Raw genomic sequence first — 20466 nt, 5'->3', positions numbered from 1 at the left:
ATTAATTTAAATTTCACCTTAGGTGATTTTACTAATAAAAATTAATTAATTTCACCCTAGGTGAATTTAATAATTAAAAATTTAATTTAACCCTGGGTGATTTTTAAATTTTTTCACCCTAGGTGAATTTAATAATTAAAAATTTTTATTTCACCTGTGGTGATTTTCACCTTATTTTGTATTACATTTGTATTGATACAAATGCGTAAAAATTTTTTTCTTGTAAAGTTACTATTACCCCTATTAATATTAATGTGATAATTTACACGGTGATATTTTATATTTACGCCTCTTTCACCATAATGAAATTGGACTGGGAATCATTTATAAATTTTCTAAAAGATATTGAAGATGTTTTTACACCAACGACCCGGCTTTTTTATTGAAAGTGGTGTAAAGCATGGCATATGAAATACTATTATATCTCCTAACGATAATGTTTTTATTGAACTAGAAGTAGAACCTATAAACCCAGTTATTGATAATACAAATACTTTTAACTATTCTAATAATAATTCAAACTTTCCTATTTATCAATATAATCTTCATATTGGAGATATGTTTGATGACTGGATGTCTGTTGATAAATTTATGTATAATTACTGTTTGGAAAGAGGATTTGGTTATCAAATATATCGAAATAATAAAGACATAAATGATCATTCTATTATTCGTCATAAATCATTTCGTTGTTCCTTAAATGGTAATTATGAAGGTTGAAAAATAATTAATCAAAATGTACATCATTTGCGTAACTCTAACAAAACCAATTGTGAATGGCATTGTAATTTTAAATTACCAAAAACTGAACAACGTATAAGATGTACAACATTAATAGATTCCCATAATCATGAATTAAACTCAGCCCAAATAGCTCATCTTAATGCTAGATATAGACAGTTTAATGATGACATGATGCAAGACTTAGCATTTTTTACAGATTGCAAAGTTGCGCCTATTGTACAATTAGAAATTCTTAAAAAAAAATACCCAGAACATGTTTTTCACAAACAGGACGTCTATAATTCAATTTACAAGTTACATGGAAATAATAAAGATGAAAACCTTGATTCTGGTTTATTACTTAATGTTCTTTTTGAAAAAATGACTGAAGATTCAAATTGGAAGGTATTTGTTCGGCATTCTGGTAATGAAAGACGTTTATCTGGTATTTTTTGGATGTCACCATTTCAACAGGATTTGTATCAAAGATTCCATGATGTGGTGTTAAATGATAATACCTGTAAAACTAACAAATATAATATGTATTTGAGTGTCTTTATGGTGAGAGATAATTATGGAAAATTTCGAAATGTAGCTAATGCTTTGGTAGAAGATGAGATGGCGTCAACATATATTTGGATTTTGAAATGTTTAATGGAAGCAACTGATAAAACAACTCCAAAAGCATTTTAGATGGATTCAGAACCTGGTTTAATTAATGCTGCATCTCATGTTTTTCCAACAACACCTCACTTTTATTGCCTTTTTCATATTTGGCAAAATATTATCAAACATCTTAAAAATAAATTAGGTGAAGCATTTCCATCTTTTAGTAAGGCATTTTATTTATGTAGAAATACATTAAGTGTTGAGTTATTTGAACAACATTGGAAAGTTATGATGAGTACATTTCCAGAAAGCTGTTCATATATAACTAAAGTATTATATTCTAATCGTTCTAGTTGGGCCAAATCGTATTCACCATTTCAATTCAATGCGGGTATCCAAAGTACTCAAAGCGTTGAATCATTTAATGGTATTATTAAAAAGGCAGTAAATAGTACTAGTTCTCTTTGTGATGTTGAAAAAGCAATCAATAAAAGACATGATGATGAATCTCAATATTGTAAATTAGTTGACCTTAAGGCACAACAAACAACGGTTGGATTACCACATTTAGCTTCACAATTTTTCTCTAATATTGATGCAATTCTCAATCATTTTTTAACGCCTCTTGTATTATCCTGGCAAAGATTTCAAATTTCTCAATCACTTACTTATGAAGGTCAACTAGTTTTATCATTTGATAATGTAAGTATTAAATTTATTTATTGAATTACATAGTATTTTATTATTGTTAATTAAGTTTATTTATTATATTATTATATATAATATATAGGTTTTAGAATCTGATACTGTTGATAATTATTTTATAGAAGATGTAGTTGATGAACCACAAATAATATTACAATCTTTTTTAAATGGTATTGATTCTATAAATATTATTGAAACATGGAGAATACGTCGTGTAGGTGGACTTTCAAAACGTGAAAATTTAGTAATATTATTAGATGATGGCAGTCATCTTTGTACATGTATGGAAAGTGTAACTAAAGGTATAATTTGTCGACATTTTTGGCATGTTATGTTATATTCAGGTATAGCGAAGTTTCATATTAGTATTATACCAAATAGATGGTATAAAGATAGTATTTTAACAAACTTAGAGGGTAACGTTGAAAATTTGCCAATTCTTACTGCAATAGAATCAAATGATAATTCTTCATCATCATCATCTTATCAAATTAATTTTATACTTCAAAACATGCGACAATTTCAAGGATTAGATGATAATAAAAGTATTCATCAGCAAAATACTTCTCAAAGAAATCGATTTGGTATAGCATTTTCAATAGCAAAAACAGCTGTTAATATTGCTTTAGAAACTAATAGTGATTGTGAATTAATTCGGTTATTGAAAGAATTTATTGCATCAAAACATGAAAGAAGTATAGAAGTTGGTGATGATGATAATTTAGAAGAAATTAATGGTATAGAAAGAGCTGCACAGAATGCTAACATAATTTCATTACAAAAAGATTTAATTGATCAGATTACTGATCCTAATGTTACTAAAATTCGGGGAGCTCCTTCTAAAAGAAGATTAAAGAGTGTATTAGAATTGTCAAAAAGAAGAATTCCAATGTGAGAAGTTACAGAAATAAATGATAATTAAACTACAAGAGTACAGCGAAAATGTCTTTTATGTGGTCAATCTGGACATTACCAAAAAAAATGCCCAATTGGTAGAAGGTAGATGCGAAAATATTAATACAAAACATAGTATATGGATATTAATACAAGATATAAGGATATTAATACAAGACGTAGTATATGGATATTAAATACAAGATGTAGTATATGGATATATACAAGTTCGTCAAGGTATTTGTTGATTTAATATCAATAAAATAATGTATATATGTGCGTTTACTAATTTATAATTTAATTGCGTCACAAATTACTTAATTAGAGCGAACACGAAAGTGTATAACGGTGCAATGCATTTTTTTTAATTTTTTAAGGGGTTCGGAAAAAACTATATAAAGACTATCTGTCCTATGGTGGGTGGGAGGTTTGGGGAAAAAATATAAGTGTTTTTTTTTTTACACAGTTACTTCTAATGAAAGTTAATCATTTTTTACTTAATAATTATAATAAAATATTCATTAGAAAGAGAAAAAAATTCTACACGTTATCAATTAATTATTTATATATTTTATTATGTAAAAATGTAAAGAATTTTTTAAATTACTTTTAAAATTTTAAGATTTTCCATATAAAAAAAATTTAAACAAAATCACAAAATTTAAATCACATGATCAGGTGATTTTCACCTGGGGTGAGCGTTAAAATTTTCCTATAAATATCTTTTATTTTAATGTGATTTTAAATATAAAAAAAACATTTTACTTATTTATATTAGAGGTTGGAACTGATTAATTAACCAGTTAAAACAGTTAACCGGTTAAAATATTTGTTAACTGGTTAAAAAACAATTTTTAACCAGTTAAATTATCCAGTTAAATTATCTGATTAAATTAATCATTTAAATTATTAATCAGTTAAATTAACTGGTTAAAATGCGTAATTCTGGCCAAATTTACAGTGCCAGCTAGAATTATAAATCACGAGACTTCAGATAAAAGTTTAGCCACTAGGTAAGATACCAACGGACCAGATGGTGGAAATTTTTGTGTTATATAAAATTCATAATGCGGGCTGAAATTCATAGTGTCAGCTGGACAATTTTGGCTTGAATTTCGTCTTTCAGCTAGAGTTTTGTTTTGATAGTTAGAGTTTTGGTCTGGCCTAATTTTGGCCAGATTAAAAATATATTTGATACTAATCCTGGCTGAATTTTAATTCTGACTAGAATTGAGTTTTAACCGGTTAATTAACCAGTTAAAAGTTTGGTTAACCAGTTATTAACCGGTTAAGACTTTTTGAACCAGTTTTAACCTCTAATTTATATTATACTATTTGTATTTATGACTAATATGTTTCATCAAATTATAGTTAGAAACAAAATAGTTACTAGTTAAAAAAAGCTTTTGCTAAAAATTTTTTTTTATTATAAAAATTGACTTTTTGCAATTTACACAATAACTGCCTTTTTTAACTTAGTAAATCTTTTTCTTCTCATAAAATTACATATACTTTTATTGATTAAACTGTATTTTACATTTACTTTTAAGTTACATTTGAAAAAAAACTTTATTTTTAAAATAAATTTTCTTGTATATGTAAAAAAAAAATTTATTATTACTAAAGAGAAAATGATGATAAAAATTTATAATATACATGACAAACTATTAATTTACTTAATTTGTATAAGCGTTGTATTAAGAATTTCTTTTTTTAGCTACATGATGAAATATTTAATTAAAGTTACAAATAATTTTGATCAGCAAGTGATCTGAAATGACTGCTGACTGTTTAATAATTTTAGCAAAATATTTGTTTAATTTTGATAGTGAAATCTAAATTCAATAAATATTAGTATAGTCATATTTATTATCTTTAATTATAATTTAAAATGCTATAATTAAAACTCTGAATGGTTTAGTTTAGTTCCATTTTTTGGTTCTTTTCTAATTAGTTAGAATCCATTTTGTATAATAACTCGCCATACATTCAGTGATTGTAGAAAGCCGATCAATAGCTCATTGAAATCAACTTATCAAGACGGTTCGAATGGTATTAAATCATCTTTCTAACATTAATATAGATGGTGAGTTAATTTTTGAAAAATTGGTAAAATTAACTCATCATCTATCAATGCTAGAAAGATGATTTTGGTACCATTCAAACCATCTTGACAAAATAATTCTAACGAGCTATTGATTGGCTTTTTATAATTACTGAATGGCAAGTTATTGTGTAAAACAGATTCTGACTAATCAGAAAAGAATTGAAAAATAAAACTGAATTAAACCATTGGGAACTTTAGCTATACAGTCAACTCCCTCTATAGTCACTCCCGTTATAGTCACATTCTACTATATAGTCACACCAGTTGAATGTTCAAAACACTTTATTATTAAAATTTATCCTATATAGTCACAATCTATCTATAGTCACTATCACACCTATCCTCAAAAATCTTATATTAAAAAGAACCGTTTATAATCACAGTTATATAAAGAATATATTAAATAACTTGGCATCTAATAATCGTACAAAGATGTATCATAGCTTGTTAGAATCGTCTCACTGAGACGAATCGAATGGTGGTAGTTTTATCCTTTTCCGATCACTGACTGACGAGTTATTCAACAAAATGTTGAACATCAGCATTATAATATTTCTTGATTTACGTTTACTGCGCCATTTAACATTTTGCTAGATTTCTCAGTACCTAGTGATTGTAAAAAGACGATTTATAGCTCGTTGGAATCGCCTCATCGAGACGAATCGAATGGTGGTAAGCTCATCTCTCTACGATTAATATTGGCAGAGTTATTACACAAAAACCATTAATATTTTTTTAATTTCGGAAATTAATCTAGTGATTGGATTTCGACGTATTTTATACCATTAGAACCGTCTCATCAAGACGAATCGAATGGCGGTAAGATCATCACTCTACGATTAATATTGGCGAAGTTATGATACAATAAAGTTTTAAGTATAATTCTGGCTAAAATTATGTTAATTTTTGGCAGGAATTATGATATACAAATATAAGAAATTTTTTATATAGTCACATTTCTTTATAATCACCAAATATGGAGGATCATCGCAACTCTTTCCTGAATTTTTGAAAATACTAATAAATTTTATTTTGAAATTTTCGTTCGAAAATTTCTAAGTGCTCGTTCAAATACTAATATTCCACAGTTGCTTTCCTCTTTACTGAGCTTTAAACTATGACTACACCTCCAGCTCCTTCTGTTATTAACCCGGATATTCCACCGCCACCGCGTCCTATTACTTCTACTCCTTCTGGAGACCGACCTTTGTCTCCCACGACTACCGCTGGCGCGCCTAACAAACGTTCACGCGTTGTCTCCGATGACGCTGCGAATGTCGATATAACTTCACCTTCTGCTTCGGCTCCCAACCTTATTTCTACCGCTCCCTCAGGTCTTCCTATCAACAAAGTCCAAGTGCTTACATCTCCTCAAAATACTACCACTCCTGTTGAAACTGTTGACGCTTCTATCCATGCTCCCTCTAACACCAGTGGTAAAGGCAAAACTGTCGCCTTTGATGTCCCTGAACGGCGACCATCTCCCGATGGTAATGCTGCCGCTATTAAGTCTGCTCCTTCTCGTTATTATGCTGCGGCATATTTACGCGACGCGCCTGACGCGTTCACAACTAAATTCACCACCAATCGCTCCACGTGACGAAGCGATTGCTCACTCTCCCGCTATTCCTCTTATGGCGCCCGTGCACGCTGCGATAGATCAGGCGATAATAAAAAAATCCTTGTCTTCTTTAATGATCAACACGATTATACCGATTGTGTCAGTTCACCACGTGTAGATCTTCTCAATTTAGCCTTTATTCATTATTCCCCTGCAGATGCCAAACTCAATGACGAAGCGAAGTCTTTATTTGTTACTGATATCCCACTTTTCCTTACCGAGACTCAAGTCCGTCAGGCCTTTTCCCGATATGGCACTGTAATCAAGTGCAAACTTACTCCTCGAAAGCATTACTACAATGGACATATCCAGTTTTCCTCCGCGGACGCAATTACCCAATTTCATGATATTTGGGCGATCATCTGCCTTGGTGCAATTCTTTACGCGTCTGCCCGGCGTCTTATTCGAAAACCCAACGCGATAGCCGCAGAGAACATGTTGCTATCCTTGCCGGCATCCCCAAAAATATTAAAGAAGCTGATCTGATAGAAATTGCTACTCAAGTTAACGCTAAGGCTCTTAACGTTCCTTTGTCTATCAGCTCATACAAGCCTAAACCCTATGTGTATTTGAATTTCTCCTCGTTCGAATCTCTTGAAGCTGCCAAAGAAATGACCGTGGCTTTCCGCGGCAAAGGATTAACATGGCATCCTCCCAATGAAGCACAAACTTTATGCCATGTTTGTGGGCGTCCTGGATGTTCTCCCTCTGTATGCAATCCTCGTCCCACACGGAAAGTGGACGATCGCCTCAACAAGCTTTATTCTCGTTTCAATGCTAGACCTAGACGTGGTCGTCAGGATTCGCGCCAATCACGTGACAATTCCAATTCCCGTTCAAGATCGCGTTCCAACTCTAGATCCCGCAATAATAATTCCTCTTCATTCCGTTCCAACAACAACAACAATATTAATAACACTTCTCGTCCCAACACTTCACGAAGTAATAACAGAACCAACAATAATAATAATAATTCCAGGGACAATGATAATTCTTCTGGTTCTGCCCAACCTCCACACAGACCTCATCCTATCAGTTCTATACACCCTACTTCTTCATCTAACAATCCTGCCCCTACGCTTCCTCAACATGTTGCTTCATAATTAAAGGCAAAATTAAAGAGATCGCTACTACCCTCCACACTCTAGAGGAAACAGTCTCTTGGATGAATGACACTATTACGGCTCATGAATATAGACTCTCTGAGCTGGAATCAATGATGAATTATGACGCCCCTGGCGACTCTGAATTGCATTCGCCTCAGGATGATCATGAAAATTATACTCATTCTTATGATAATGGATGGGATGATGCTCCAACCCGAGACATGAATTCTGGAATCAATCTTCCTCCCAATACCTCTTCTTCTCTTATGGACGTTTCCCCTGATGCTTCCTTCTCAGCTCTGGATCCTAACTCTGTTCTATCAAGAAGACACGTCCCTTTACCTATCTCCCGACCTACTAATGCTGCCCCCGTGCTGACACTTCTCGTTTGCAATCGGAAATTTTTAATGTCACTAATACACAAAAGAATCTTTCTGCCCAACTTGGTTCGATTATGGAAAAATTGGACTCCTTCTCTCCCTCAAAACCCTCCCCTTCCAATGATTGAACACCAATCTGTATCGGGTGTATCACAGGGATTTCACCCCCCTAATAGTGCGATACTTAATAATAATAGTTTTAATAATTTTTCTTCTCCTTCTTTTTCTTCTCCTCTTATTAACTTTGGACAAATCAATGTTAATGGTTTGTGTTCCCCCGTCCGACAATTGCATTTGTTAAATTATTTTTTGCATTCTTCCTTTAGCGTTTTATCTTTAAACGATACTCGCCTTACTTCTTCTGGTGCTAAATTTATTTATCAACATGAACATTCCTTATATAATTTCAAGTCCTATTGGGCTCCTTCCCCTTCTAATTCACGACCACATGATGGTGTTGGTCTTTTACTTCGTCATCCTTTACATAAACATGTTCAGAAGATTGATCCCTGGAAAGGTCGTCTTTTAAAATTAGATCTTTTTTTTCATCAGACAAAAATTTCTATTATTTCTGTTTATATTCCTCCCTATCACTCTATTCATTATAAAGAACGAGATGCTATTTTTGCACAACTTAATTTATGGCTTGATAAAGCCCGTTCTAATAACTATCACGTAGTCGTCCTTGGTGATTTTAATGCAGATGAAATTTCACATTCACATCTTCCTCAACATCATTTGAAAATTTTACGATCACTCTCTTCTCGATATTTTACAGATCACCAATCCCATATTTCATCAACTTTAGGTCCTAGTCCTACCTTTTATCACCAGAATGGTTCTTCAAGACTTGATTATATCTGGTCATCCCCTGGATTCCCTGCTCCTGGTCTTTTTTCTCAAGTTGAAACTTGTCCTAAGCTGAATGATAATCAATTTACTGATCACCGTGTACTTTTAACGGCCTTTGATTTTAGCTCATGTTTCGCTATTTTATCCAAAGCTCGATTAAAGCAGAAAAGCGAACAACGCACCATCTTTCTTTACAAAAATTTGAAAGATGACACTTGGGACAAATTTTCCAATGAAGTAAACTCACGTCTTGAGTTATACTTGACCACACACCATCCTTCAGTATCTTCACTTTCAGTTCTTTCATTGGACAAACTTTGGCACGCTCTTAAACGTTCTATTCTTGGTGGTGCCATTGATTCTCTACCATTCCAACATGTATCCAATACTCATCACCATAAATATCCTCCTGAACTTACCATGCTTATTGCTGTCAACAAATTCTTGGATAGATTATTGTTTAAATTGACCACATCTAGGCCTAGTCGTCCTGCTCAAATTTCACAAATGATTAATTCCTTACCAACCCAATTAATCCTCCTTAAGTCTCTTTTAACAGATTATACTATACCTTCTTATAGTACAACACCGCTTCCTACTTTTGTTAAATTTTTACGTTCACAAAAAGCTTTGGTCTCAGCTTATCTTTCCACACAATTTCATCAGCATCGTGTAGATTCCATTGAATATTATACTGCTCTTAGAGATGAACATTTCTCTACATCCCCGGGCTCTTTTATTTCTTCAGCCCTATCAGTGGAACATCGTTCTATTGTCCTTGATAGAGTTTTGGTTGTTATTGACTCCAAACTCACATTACTTACTGATCCTTCAGATATCAAACAAGCTGCTATTAAACACTTCCGATCGGTTGTCACTCCTCCTTTGGTCCAGTATTCTTCTACGGATTCATTTCCTCCACGATGGCAACGAGCGTATACTCCTCTTCCAGATATTGATTCGTCCTTATATAACTTGGTTATGTCTCCTATTCTGGCCGATGAATGGAAAAACACTCTCAATTCTATGCCTAATAATAAAGCCTCTGGTCCTTCCAAGATCTCTTATGAGATGCTCAAACATTTAACTGGAGAAACTTTCGATTTGTCCCTTGTATTAGCCAATGCTTGTCTCATTCATGGAGATATCCCTGCCGATTGGCGTGAAGCGCTTGTTTATCCCATTCCAAAGCCTCATGAATTTGACGCCCAATTGAAGAATACGCGACCTATCGCTCTATTGGAAACAGTACGCAAATGTGTGGTTAAGGTCGTTACAACTCGACTATCAAAAATCCTGGCTGACAATCAAGTGCTCCAAGGTGGTAATTTTGCCGGATTACCAGGCGGCTCCACCGACATTCCTATTAAGATGCTTGATGCTATTATTCATCAACGACGCTTTGATAAAAGCGATGACCAAGAACTATGGGTTGTTTCTCAGGACATTTCTAAGGCCTTTGATTCAATTGATTTGAACATGCTTAGACTGGCTTTAATCCGTCTGCATATTCCGTCTTTATTGATCAAATTTATCATTAACCTTTTTACAAGGCGTAATAATAAAATTATTACACATCATGGTGATACTTCTGGATATAGAGTTAGAATTGGTATTGACCAAGGTGAAATCATCTCTCCACTATTATGGGTTATATACTTGGATCCATTACTTACCACACTTAATCGAGAAGCCTGTGATCCTTTTATTTTGAAATCTTCTGCATTATTGGATTATTCTCCAATTGAATATGAACAACATAATCTTCCTATTTCACATATTACATTTATGGATGACTCTACTTTGATTGCTTCATCTAAACAAGGAATTGAAGATCGCCTTTCCATTACTGCTGAATTTTACACTTTAAATAATACTCAAGCAAATTCAGCAAAATATATCCTTCTTTCTTCTGAACAATTTTCTCAAACTATTGTATTTGATCTATTCCCATCTTCTTTAAATACGATTCATACCCTTACTTTAAAGGCGTTAGCCTTATCTGCATCTTTTCGGTTTTTAGGTGTTTGGTTTAACCTTTCGGCTTCTTCTCGTTTCGTTCATAACCAAATTGTTTCCATGGTCAAAGACATGGCCGCTCTACTCAGTCCTAAAAAACTTTTAGCACAACATATAGCTTATCTTTATAACGTTGTCCTACTTCCGCGGCTAGAATTTCGCCTACAAACCACATTATTTGCAGAATCCACCATTAATCGCATGGTTTCTCCAATGCTTTCTCTTATTCGTCAGAAGGCAGGTTTGGCCTCAGTCACTCCTCTTTCCACACTCTTCACACTGTTGCCTTTCTCTCTTCAACATGCGTTTGGTCGTTTTCTGTCATCTCATGTGGCTTCAGCAGAGAAAATTTTTTCTCACCCTTCATATAAGCTCTTTGCTAATTATATGATTACTTATCTCCAAGGTTTTTTGGACTGTGATGTCTGCCCCTCTATTATTGACCTGGAACCATGGTCCCACACCTTTTCTTTGCGAACACATTCTTTATTTAATTCTTTATTGTTCTCTTCTCGTTTAAATATCACGTGGTCTTTACTGTTCCGACCTCCGAGGAAAGATTTACGTCCGGCGATTCCACTTCGGTCTATTTTACCAAAAGATTTATATACTTCCATGAAAAATGTTCGGATAAATTTCTGCACTCATTTTCTTGCTCAATTGATTACACCGTGTGGCTCTCGACTTCTCTCATGGAAAGATTTACGCTTTCTTAAACGAGTATCGAACAAAGGATCTGCGCCTGCTTGGTTTAATTATTTGTTCAATCTTATTGTTATTCCTAATTCACCTTCTTTTTTTATTTTACAACAATTTAGAATTCCTAATTCTCATACTGTAGCCTTCTATTTCTTTTATAGATATTAGTCGAACTTATTGGTTTAACCCTCAATGGGCTATTTCTTTTAATCGCAATACTAACTCTTTCCTCGTTGGCCGTGTGATTACTACCTATCCTGCTCCACGTAATGAAGCTCTTATTTCACATTGGATTGCATCATCGGTTGATGATTTACTTTCTGAATTTACTGCATGCCAAGGGGTTTGTGCTCTCTTTCAGCGATCCTCTCACTCAAGGAAAACTTTGATCAACGATGTCCTACGAAGGATGTTTCTCTTATGTTCCGTTATCAAGTTTGATCCGTTATCCTACGAAACCTCGTACTTATATACATGTGGATACTCGTTCAGTTTCACTTTCTGCCTCGTTAGGCTATGCCAAATCTCTTTTATTATTTCATCTTTTTGCTCCGATTCGCTTACCTTCTACGAATGAACTAGTGCTTAGGATTTCTGATATCCAACTTCCCTCTTCGGTGTCTACACTTTATATTGATGGTTCCTTCCTTTCTCCTCCTAGTCATCCGGCATCCTTGATGGCTTATGCATGGACTGCTATAGATCCTGATGGATTTATTTTGGAATCCCATTATAATATCGTCTCTTCCATTTTTCCTTCGCTTTACGTTCAGAAGTTTTTGCTTTATTGCACGGATTGGACTCCCTTTCTCGGAATTCAAAGATTACTGTCGCCACTGATTGTGCTCAATTACTTTCTTTATGGTCTTTATATGTGGATGCTCCTTTTATTCCCAGAATGCTTAAAGAATCCAACCACCTTTTGTGGTCCAGTGTATGCAACGCTATTATGTTGCAAAAGAATCTGGATGTTACCTTGATCAAGGTTCCTGCTCATGCTGACGACCCTTTGAATAATCATGTGGATGCATTAGCCAAAGCCGCTCATACCTGACTCACTTCTTTCTTCTTGTCCACCACCGGAATTGATGGCTCCTTGCATTTTACAATTTAATTCCTTACCTGTGGATATGAATATCCGGAAATTTATTAGAGATATTTTTGACGCCAAAAGTCTTTTAACTCTTGCTGTATTACCAAGATTTAATTCCTACTCTTCAACTTCTGATATTGATTGGACTTGCACCATATTTTGTCTCAATAACAATAAGCAATTTGTCTCTCATCGGAATGGCCGCTCCGAGTTTTGTGGGCCTTTCCGTATCAAGCTACTTTTAGATATGCTTCCAACGCTTACAACTCTTCAGAGACGAAAGCCTCATCTTTATAATCCAAGTTGGCTTTGTCCTCAATGTAATTCCTTCCCTGAGACTTTAGACCACTTGTGGACTTGTTCTTATATTTTACCTGAATTTAGCCCTTTACAATCTTTTAAAACATTACTATTGGCTCTTCGGACTACTTATCTTGATAATTTCCTTTCCGCGTCATCTTTAATCTCTTTACCGGACTCTTTTGCTGCTGAATTTATGGCTCTTAATTGTTGGGATTGTGACCCTCCTTCAATTTCCTGCCTGCGACTCACAAGAGGACTTATACCGAAATTTTTGACAGAATTTCTTGGAACTTATTTTTCTTCACCTACCATATGGTCCATCTTGGGTACACCTTTGCACGACTTTCATTTTGACCTTTATGTTCAAATCTGGTTGTGCCTGATCCATTTTCTTTCATCATTGGGAATTAGCTGCGCATTACAAAAAAAATGAAATCGTCAGCTCTTGGGCCTTCTTCTATTCTTCGACCTTCCTCTAACATTCCTCTTGACTCTTCGACACCTTCCTTGGCGACAGCTTCCTTGGATTCCTGGGTTCTTGGGTTTCCTTCTATAATCCGTGGGGGATCTTGGATTTCGCATTTGGATTTTTGGCGCCGCTTAACAGTTCAGCCTCTACTTAGGATCTCTTTTTGGTAACGGATTGGATCTTAGGACATGCTGGATAGTTGACTCACACTGGCCTTCGGGTAAAGATGGGGTATGCGTTTCTGTAATAGTTTAGTTTTTCTTTACTTAATTTTATTTTGTTTAGATTTCTTTACTTGTATGAATCGTGAAGCTAGTTCTTTTTATTTTTTATGTTTATTTTCTATATTTGATATTTGTAATATTGTTCGATCTGTTTATTGTACTTTTCGTTTAAATTTAATAATAAAAGATAAAGTCATAAGACTGTTTGCTCATAATCACCAAATATGGACTGTCCCAAATGTGTGACTATAAAGAGAGTTGACTGTAATTCATTTAGTTTAATTTACTATATAAAGTGCTAAAATAATTTGGGATATCATAATTGAATTTAGGATTTTACTTATAATTATGGCAGCTCAAAATAATTTGGGTGGCATGTATAACTGCTATATTAAGTTTACCTTAAAAGTATAATTTTCAAATACCTTTTTATCATAATACATAAAATTAAATTATATACTAGTAATTATTTTAATGATTTTATAGATAAAAATGCTTTTTGCATTTTAGATTACTCTTTTTTTTTTGTCCATAACTTTATTTTTACTTATAAAGATTACATTTTGGAATTTAAGCCTAAAAAATTTATAAGACTAATAATAAATTAAATAAAATTCTTTAATAAATTTTACTAGTGTTCTTTATGAACCATTTTAAGCTAAATAAATTTTATCTAAAAAGATAAGTTTTTACAAGCTTTTATTAAATTCTATTAATTAAGATTATAATTAATTAATTAATCAATAAGGTTTGATAAGACCTGTAAAGCTTGAATTTTTTTTAAATAAGATTTGATTGGCTTGCACAGGTCAAAAGGTGAAAAACCAGATATTAATCAGTTACCAATCAAGCAGTTTGCTAACTTTTGACTCAGACACTCAGTGATCAGAAAAGGATGAAATATAGCTCATTGGAATTGTCTTATTAAACCCTAATCCTAAAAGGTAAAAACATTTTTTATGAATAACTTTTAATCTAACAGTTCATTTTTTTTTATTTTAATCGGAATAATAAGAGTTATTGATTAAAAAAATTATTAAAATCAGATCACTAGATTCTGTGATAATATTTTTTGAAGTTTAATTGAGTTTAAGGTTACCTGCTAAACCTCTCCAAAATTCTACAATTAGTTTCTCCAAAATTTTACTATAGTTTTATTATAGTTTTGGCAAGGTTTTGGCAGTTTCAGCATTTATAATAAATTTTGTCAGGTTTCGCTTTTTTCCAGAGTTTCACCAACTTTTTAATAAGACTTTCATATAGTTTTGGCAAAGTTTCGCCATTTTAGCATTTCACCAATTTGCTAATACCCCTAATTTTTCCAGTAACCTTAATTGAATTTGAGTCAAGTGTGAATTAAATTAAATCTTAGAGGAAAAATTTTGATTCTTATAGAACACACTACTTAAATATTAATTTTTAAGAATAATTAGCAACAGTATACTTAACTCCAAATATCAATAATATTATTTATTTATTAAAATTAAATTTAATAAAGTGAAAACTGAAAAGAGTTATTTTCAAGTGTATTGTAAAAGTAATAAAATGATTAATATGTTGTTTTTTTCCAAGATAATCATTATCTGTTATGATACATGTGAGCGCCAATTAAAAATGGCACAAATCACGTGAGTGAATTTTTTTTGCTACTGGGACAAAATGATCGGCACATGCGCCACAGATAATTTTCTTTTCTTTTTCAAAAACAAAAACAAACCTACTTAGAACGACAAAGGGTGTAACATTTGACTTAACGTTTTTTTTTTTAAGTGGCGTAACCTGTCACACATTACAACAAAGATAATTTGAATGATCAACATACTTTACTTATTAATAATATATATATATATATATCCGAATTTTTTCCATATGGAAGGGGGGGATTTTTTATCTGTACAACAAAAAGCTTGACTAAATATCTATAAAATGCCCTACTCGAAATACTCGAAAAAAAATAAAAAAAGGAATTTGATTTTTTTTAAAAACAATTTGTTTCTTTGCGAGAAGTGCTAATTAATATAATTGACACGTTATTTTTATTTTTTAACGTAAAATATTTTAACACATCATAACAATCATAACCAAAATAAATAAATAGAATAAAATAAAACCAATCCCAAAAAAAAGAAATATAATCTGACGAAGTGAACGTCATTATTATAAAAGGCCGTCGCAATCTTCGCATCTCTCAAAAATATTAAAATAAATCTTTCAAAATGAGTCAAAATCCAAATTTTTCTAGTAATTTACGATTAACTGATTTACAAGCGGATAGTCGTAATAATTTAGATACTTTTTACAATCATACTGATTCTCATTCCATGACAAGTAATAATATTTCCCAAGTACCTTTTATAAATTCTCTTAATACTGTCAGTTCAGTTCCGCAATGTTGTCCCCATGTATCACAAAGTAATAATTATAATAGTAATGGACAACCAGTTTCAAATCATTTTGTTAACTTACCGAATTCGACGACTTTCGATTCTTTTCAGCCACAAGTAAATCAATGTAATATCTTTAAATTCGAAATTCCTGGATTTGAAATTATTGTTAGACCAAAGTCTAACCAAGTTATGAATTTAAACAATTTGAATGCGCAACATCAATCTTCTATGAATTCTTACTCTCCAGTTGCGATCATGCCATCACAATTAGTAAATCAAAATCAAAACTATATTAACGGAAATTTCGTTAGTAATAGCCACGTAAATTCCGTAAATAACATGAATACGGATAATTTGCAATATCAAAATCATCAACAATTTGGATATAATAACTTCCAAGGTTAAATTTTTTGAATAATATACTGTATCTTAATTAGATAAATTGATTGTCGTTATCACTAGAAAGAGTTGTTACAAGAATTTACAATAGCAGAATATATGTACTCTAAGTGCACTCACATAAAATTTCTCTCTTTAAATGCACACCCTCTCTAAATGAAATTTTCATTATGGACCCAAGGGGGTGCACTTAGAGGGAGTTGACTTTATATGTATGTTTTTTTTTTATTGCTTACTTTATTAAACTGAATAAAATAATATTTAGTTATTTTCCATATTTTTAAATATTTTTTTGTTTTATATAACCGCTTATTTTTATTTATATTAAATTCCAGTGTTAACTATAAAAGCTGTTAAAACCATATTGCTTTTTCTGAACTTACTCTAGTATTTAGTTTTATTTTTATTTTGAACATAAAAAGATGTAGAAAAGAAAATATCAGAAATATTATCAACTATTATTCTAAAACAGTAAAAAGATTGCAGATTTGGCAGATAAATCAGCACTCAATTTAGCACTTTGTGAAAAATTGCTTTAATTCTGAAATTTTGAATTTTTTTTTGCAGTTAAAAAGAGTACGGATCACAGATTATTGTCATTGTGTGCAGAATATGGAAGTTCTATTGTTTTTTTTTTATTTTACAATTTATACTTACAGTTAAAATGGTGTTTGACTATGTTTTTTTCAAAAGTTATTATATTGGGCCTTGAACAAAAGTTCTCAAAACTATAGGTAAAATGTGTTTTAGTGCCGTGCTTAGAAGGCATCCAATGACTTTTTATTGAATTGGAAGATTTGGAAATATTGATCTGTGTATTGGAAGCTTCCGATCAAATTTTTGTACTACTGGAGGAAGATTAGATACTGCTTCCGATGCTTCCAATACTACTAATATAAGGATTTTTCAAATAATAACAATTTTTTCAAATGTTTCGATTATTTTACATTTATCAAAAATGACTAAAAAGAAAAATCTATTGACGCTGGAAGGCAAGAATCCATGTTAGTGCGCGATACAAAAGAAAATCGTTAAGTTAATTGTCTTCCGGGGTCATCAGGCATAACAGCTATAAATTTATGAAATATGAACATCCTCATTAAAATATCCTATGAAATAGTTGACAGGTGACGATATACTAATCACGTGTATTCGAAAAAAAAATCGAAGTTTGGATTACGTGATCAATTTTGACGATCATCACAGAAAATTTTTGATTTACAAAAACATGCAATTTATTAAGAAATCTTTAAATATATATATTTTTTAATTTATATCATACATCTAACCAAAATAAATCACAAAATCCAAGTTTGTGTCATTCAATTAATGATAGAGTATAAATGGAGAAATATATTTTCCGAAAAGATAAATTGGATCATATGACGGGATTAATCGAAGTATTACAATCTTTTCAATATACTGTATATATTCAATATATGAATTAATACCAAACGTAAAAAGTGATTCAATATAGTTATGATGTATGCATAGCTGAGACAGATTATGCGATCAATCAACAATTTGTTGTTTTTTTTAGGGGTCATCCAAAAAGGAATATTTGTGGAAGGACACTAAGCAGGGGATAAAAATAAATTTACACTTATATGTACAATAATGGACCTCCGATTTTACTCCGGGAAACAAAAAAAAACCCACAAAAAAAAAAGTAAATATTTTGGATGTAAACAAAATTTAATTTTATGTAAATAAGCAATTTCTTAACCAATTAATTATAATAAATAAAACACATGCTAATTATTTATTATATAATAACTCAGAGTCCAAAGGGGATTTTTTTTGAATTGCAAAATTTCCATTGTTACGACTGGATCCAAAATTTTCAGTCCACATAATTATATAAGTTTTCGTACTACAATGCAATAGAAGGATGTAAATGCATTTAGAAATGTAATGGAAAATGATTAGCATTTGTATTCAAGAAGTTAAATTATTTATAATGGAATGATTAAGCTGTTAGGAAGTTTTCATTATAAGAAATCTAGATCCATCAAATAAAGTTTTTCTTGACGATCCTTTACCAATAAAAAATTAAATTATCTGTATTAATAGTAATATACTTCTTTATTTTTTGAACTCCTTAAGGAATTACGAAATTCCGCTAGTACAATACATATCAATTTAAAACTTATTTGCTTACAACATAAAATAAATATAAATAATTACAGTAATAATGAATAGTTAACAATAATAATAATAAAAGTTGAAATTTTTTAATAAAGACTTATATAATAAAATCATATATTGACAAATTTTTATAAAAAATAAATCAAAGATTTCAAGGAATTATATGATCTGTATATACATATTCATATTTATCATAATAATGTAATCAATGATATTATTAAAAAGAATGTGATATTAATTGATTGATATTTCATAATATAATTTTACGAATTTTGATTAATAAGATTATTACATTCCTCAAAAGCATTTGTTTGTTGTCGTGTAAAGACAGCGGATTGATTGACGAGAGTATTCTGCGTAATATTAATATTATTAGTATTTTCATTAACGGAAGTTCGATCAATTTCGGAAACATTATTTTTTTGTTGACGCATAGAATAATATTGATGACGTTGTTGTCGAAAAATAACATTAGAATTATTTCTGTTAATAGTTCTATGATTTTGTTCATTAGGAATATTATAAGGATGCATTCTATGATTCTGAGATCTTTCAGTACGATTTGATAAATTTACTGGAGGTTGTTCATCCCGTTGTTGTTGTTGTTGCGTCTCCCAATGACTTTGATTCAATCTTGGTAAAGTCTTTTGCCTAACGACAATTTCAATTCCAGAAATTTCAATCTTTAAGAGTTCAGTATATTCGGTACAATTCATTTGAGAGTTATTTGTGGTTGATGAATCATGTAAACCATCATGCGAAAATTGAGGAACTTGTCGGGTAATAACATTATTATTATAGATTAACCGTTGTTTAGGAGCAGAGATTTGCGGATAAAATTGCGAGGATTGTGTAAAAGAAAGTTGAGCGTGAGGAGTATGTGGGGATACGGGTTGTTGTTTATCATGATCTGAAATAGCATTAACATCTTCATGTTGCGTTGATAAATTGTTATCATCAGACGTGTAAAAGCAATTATTAGGAGGATTTACGACATTACAATGAGAATAATGAACTTGATTATTTAGAAATGGCTCTTGAATTACATCCCTCGCTTGTTGTAAACCAACGGAATAATTATTACCCGTGATAAAAGGTTCATATCCTTCATTTTGACAATTACTAGAGATATTATAATTTTGACTCATTTTATTATAAATTTAAAGAAAGTGATATTGTAAAAAAAAGAAAAAAAAGAAAAAAAGAAATATATCTCAATATATATTCTTTTTTTATTATTTTTTTTTTTTGTTTTCCTTAGCGAAAAAGTGCGAGGATGCGCTCTTTAATAAAAATTTTCAAACTGTTTAGGGATAACAGGTTTTTTTTTCTTATTTATATTACACTAACAAACCTGTTCTTTATCTTGATTTTAACAATGAAAGATCGTTATACGACATAAAAATGTTCCATTACTTCTGAAAATTTAATTATGGGGAGAAATATTTATTTTGTACCGGATTTCAAAGAAGTTTTAAATTATTCTGAAAAATTATGGGGTGAACCATGCAAAAAGATGAAACACTTAAAAAAAATGATAATCCGCTTAAAGTTACATTGCCGCAAATAAAAATTTGATATACAATTCGTCAATTAAAAAAAAAGGGTTCAATTAAATTTATAACACACAAATTTATTTCAAACGGGAGGCAGAATCCAACTCTGGAAAATTTTAAATTTTGTTTATCAATCATAATAATTAAAAGGGTATTTTTCTTAATTATGCAA

At 31.4% G+C, this 20466-nt stretch overlaps 3 protein-coding genes across 3 annotated transcripts; 2 read left to right on the top strand and 1 right to left on the bottom strand.

Moving 5' to 3' along the window:
- Positions 1-2548: 2548 nt before the first annotated feature.
- On the top strand, positions 2549-2932 carry OCT59_010737 (uncharacterized protein; the record flags this gene model as incomplete). Its single annotated transcript, XM_066136085.1, has 1 exon — positions 2549-2932. One exon carries the CDS (start codon positions 2549-2551, stop codon positions 2930-2932), a length of 384 nt encoding a protein of 127 aa, XP_066000752.1.
- Positions 2933-15763: 12831 nt separating this feature from the next.
- OCT59_010736 (uncharacterized protein) lies at positions 15764-16872 on the top strand. Its single transcript, XM_025312550.2, has one exon. It carries the CDS (start codon positions 16021-16023, stop codon positions 16594-16596), a length of 576 nt encoding a protein of 191 aa, XP_025189482.1. The 5' UTR covers positions 15764-16020; the 3' UTR covers positions 16597-16872.
- A 2129-nt stretch (positions 16873-19001) lies between these two features.
- On the bottom strand, positions 19002-19886 carry OCT59_010735 (uncharacterized protein; the record flags this gene model as incomplete). Its single annotated transcript, XM_025331326.2, has 1 exon — positions 19002-19886. One exon carries the CDS (start codon positions 19884-19886, stop codon positions 19002-19004), a length of 885 nt encoding a protein of 294 aa, XP_025189483.2.
- Positions 19887-20466: the final 580 nt, after the last annotated feature.

This window comes from Rhizophagus irregularis, chromosome 19 (genome assembly GCF_026210795.1).
Source record: "Rhizophagus irregularis chromosome 19, complete sequence".
Lineage (NCBI taxonomy): Eukaryota > Fungi > Glomeromycota > Glomeromycetes > Glomerales > Glomeraceae > Rhizophagus > Rhizophagus irregularis.
Note: the sequence above shows the minus strand (reverse complement) of the source record. Positions and strands in the feature narration are given on the sequence as shown.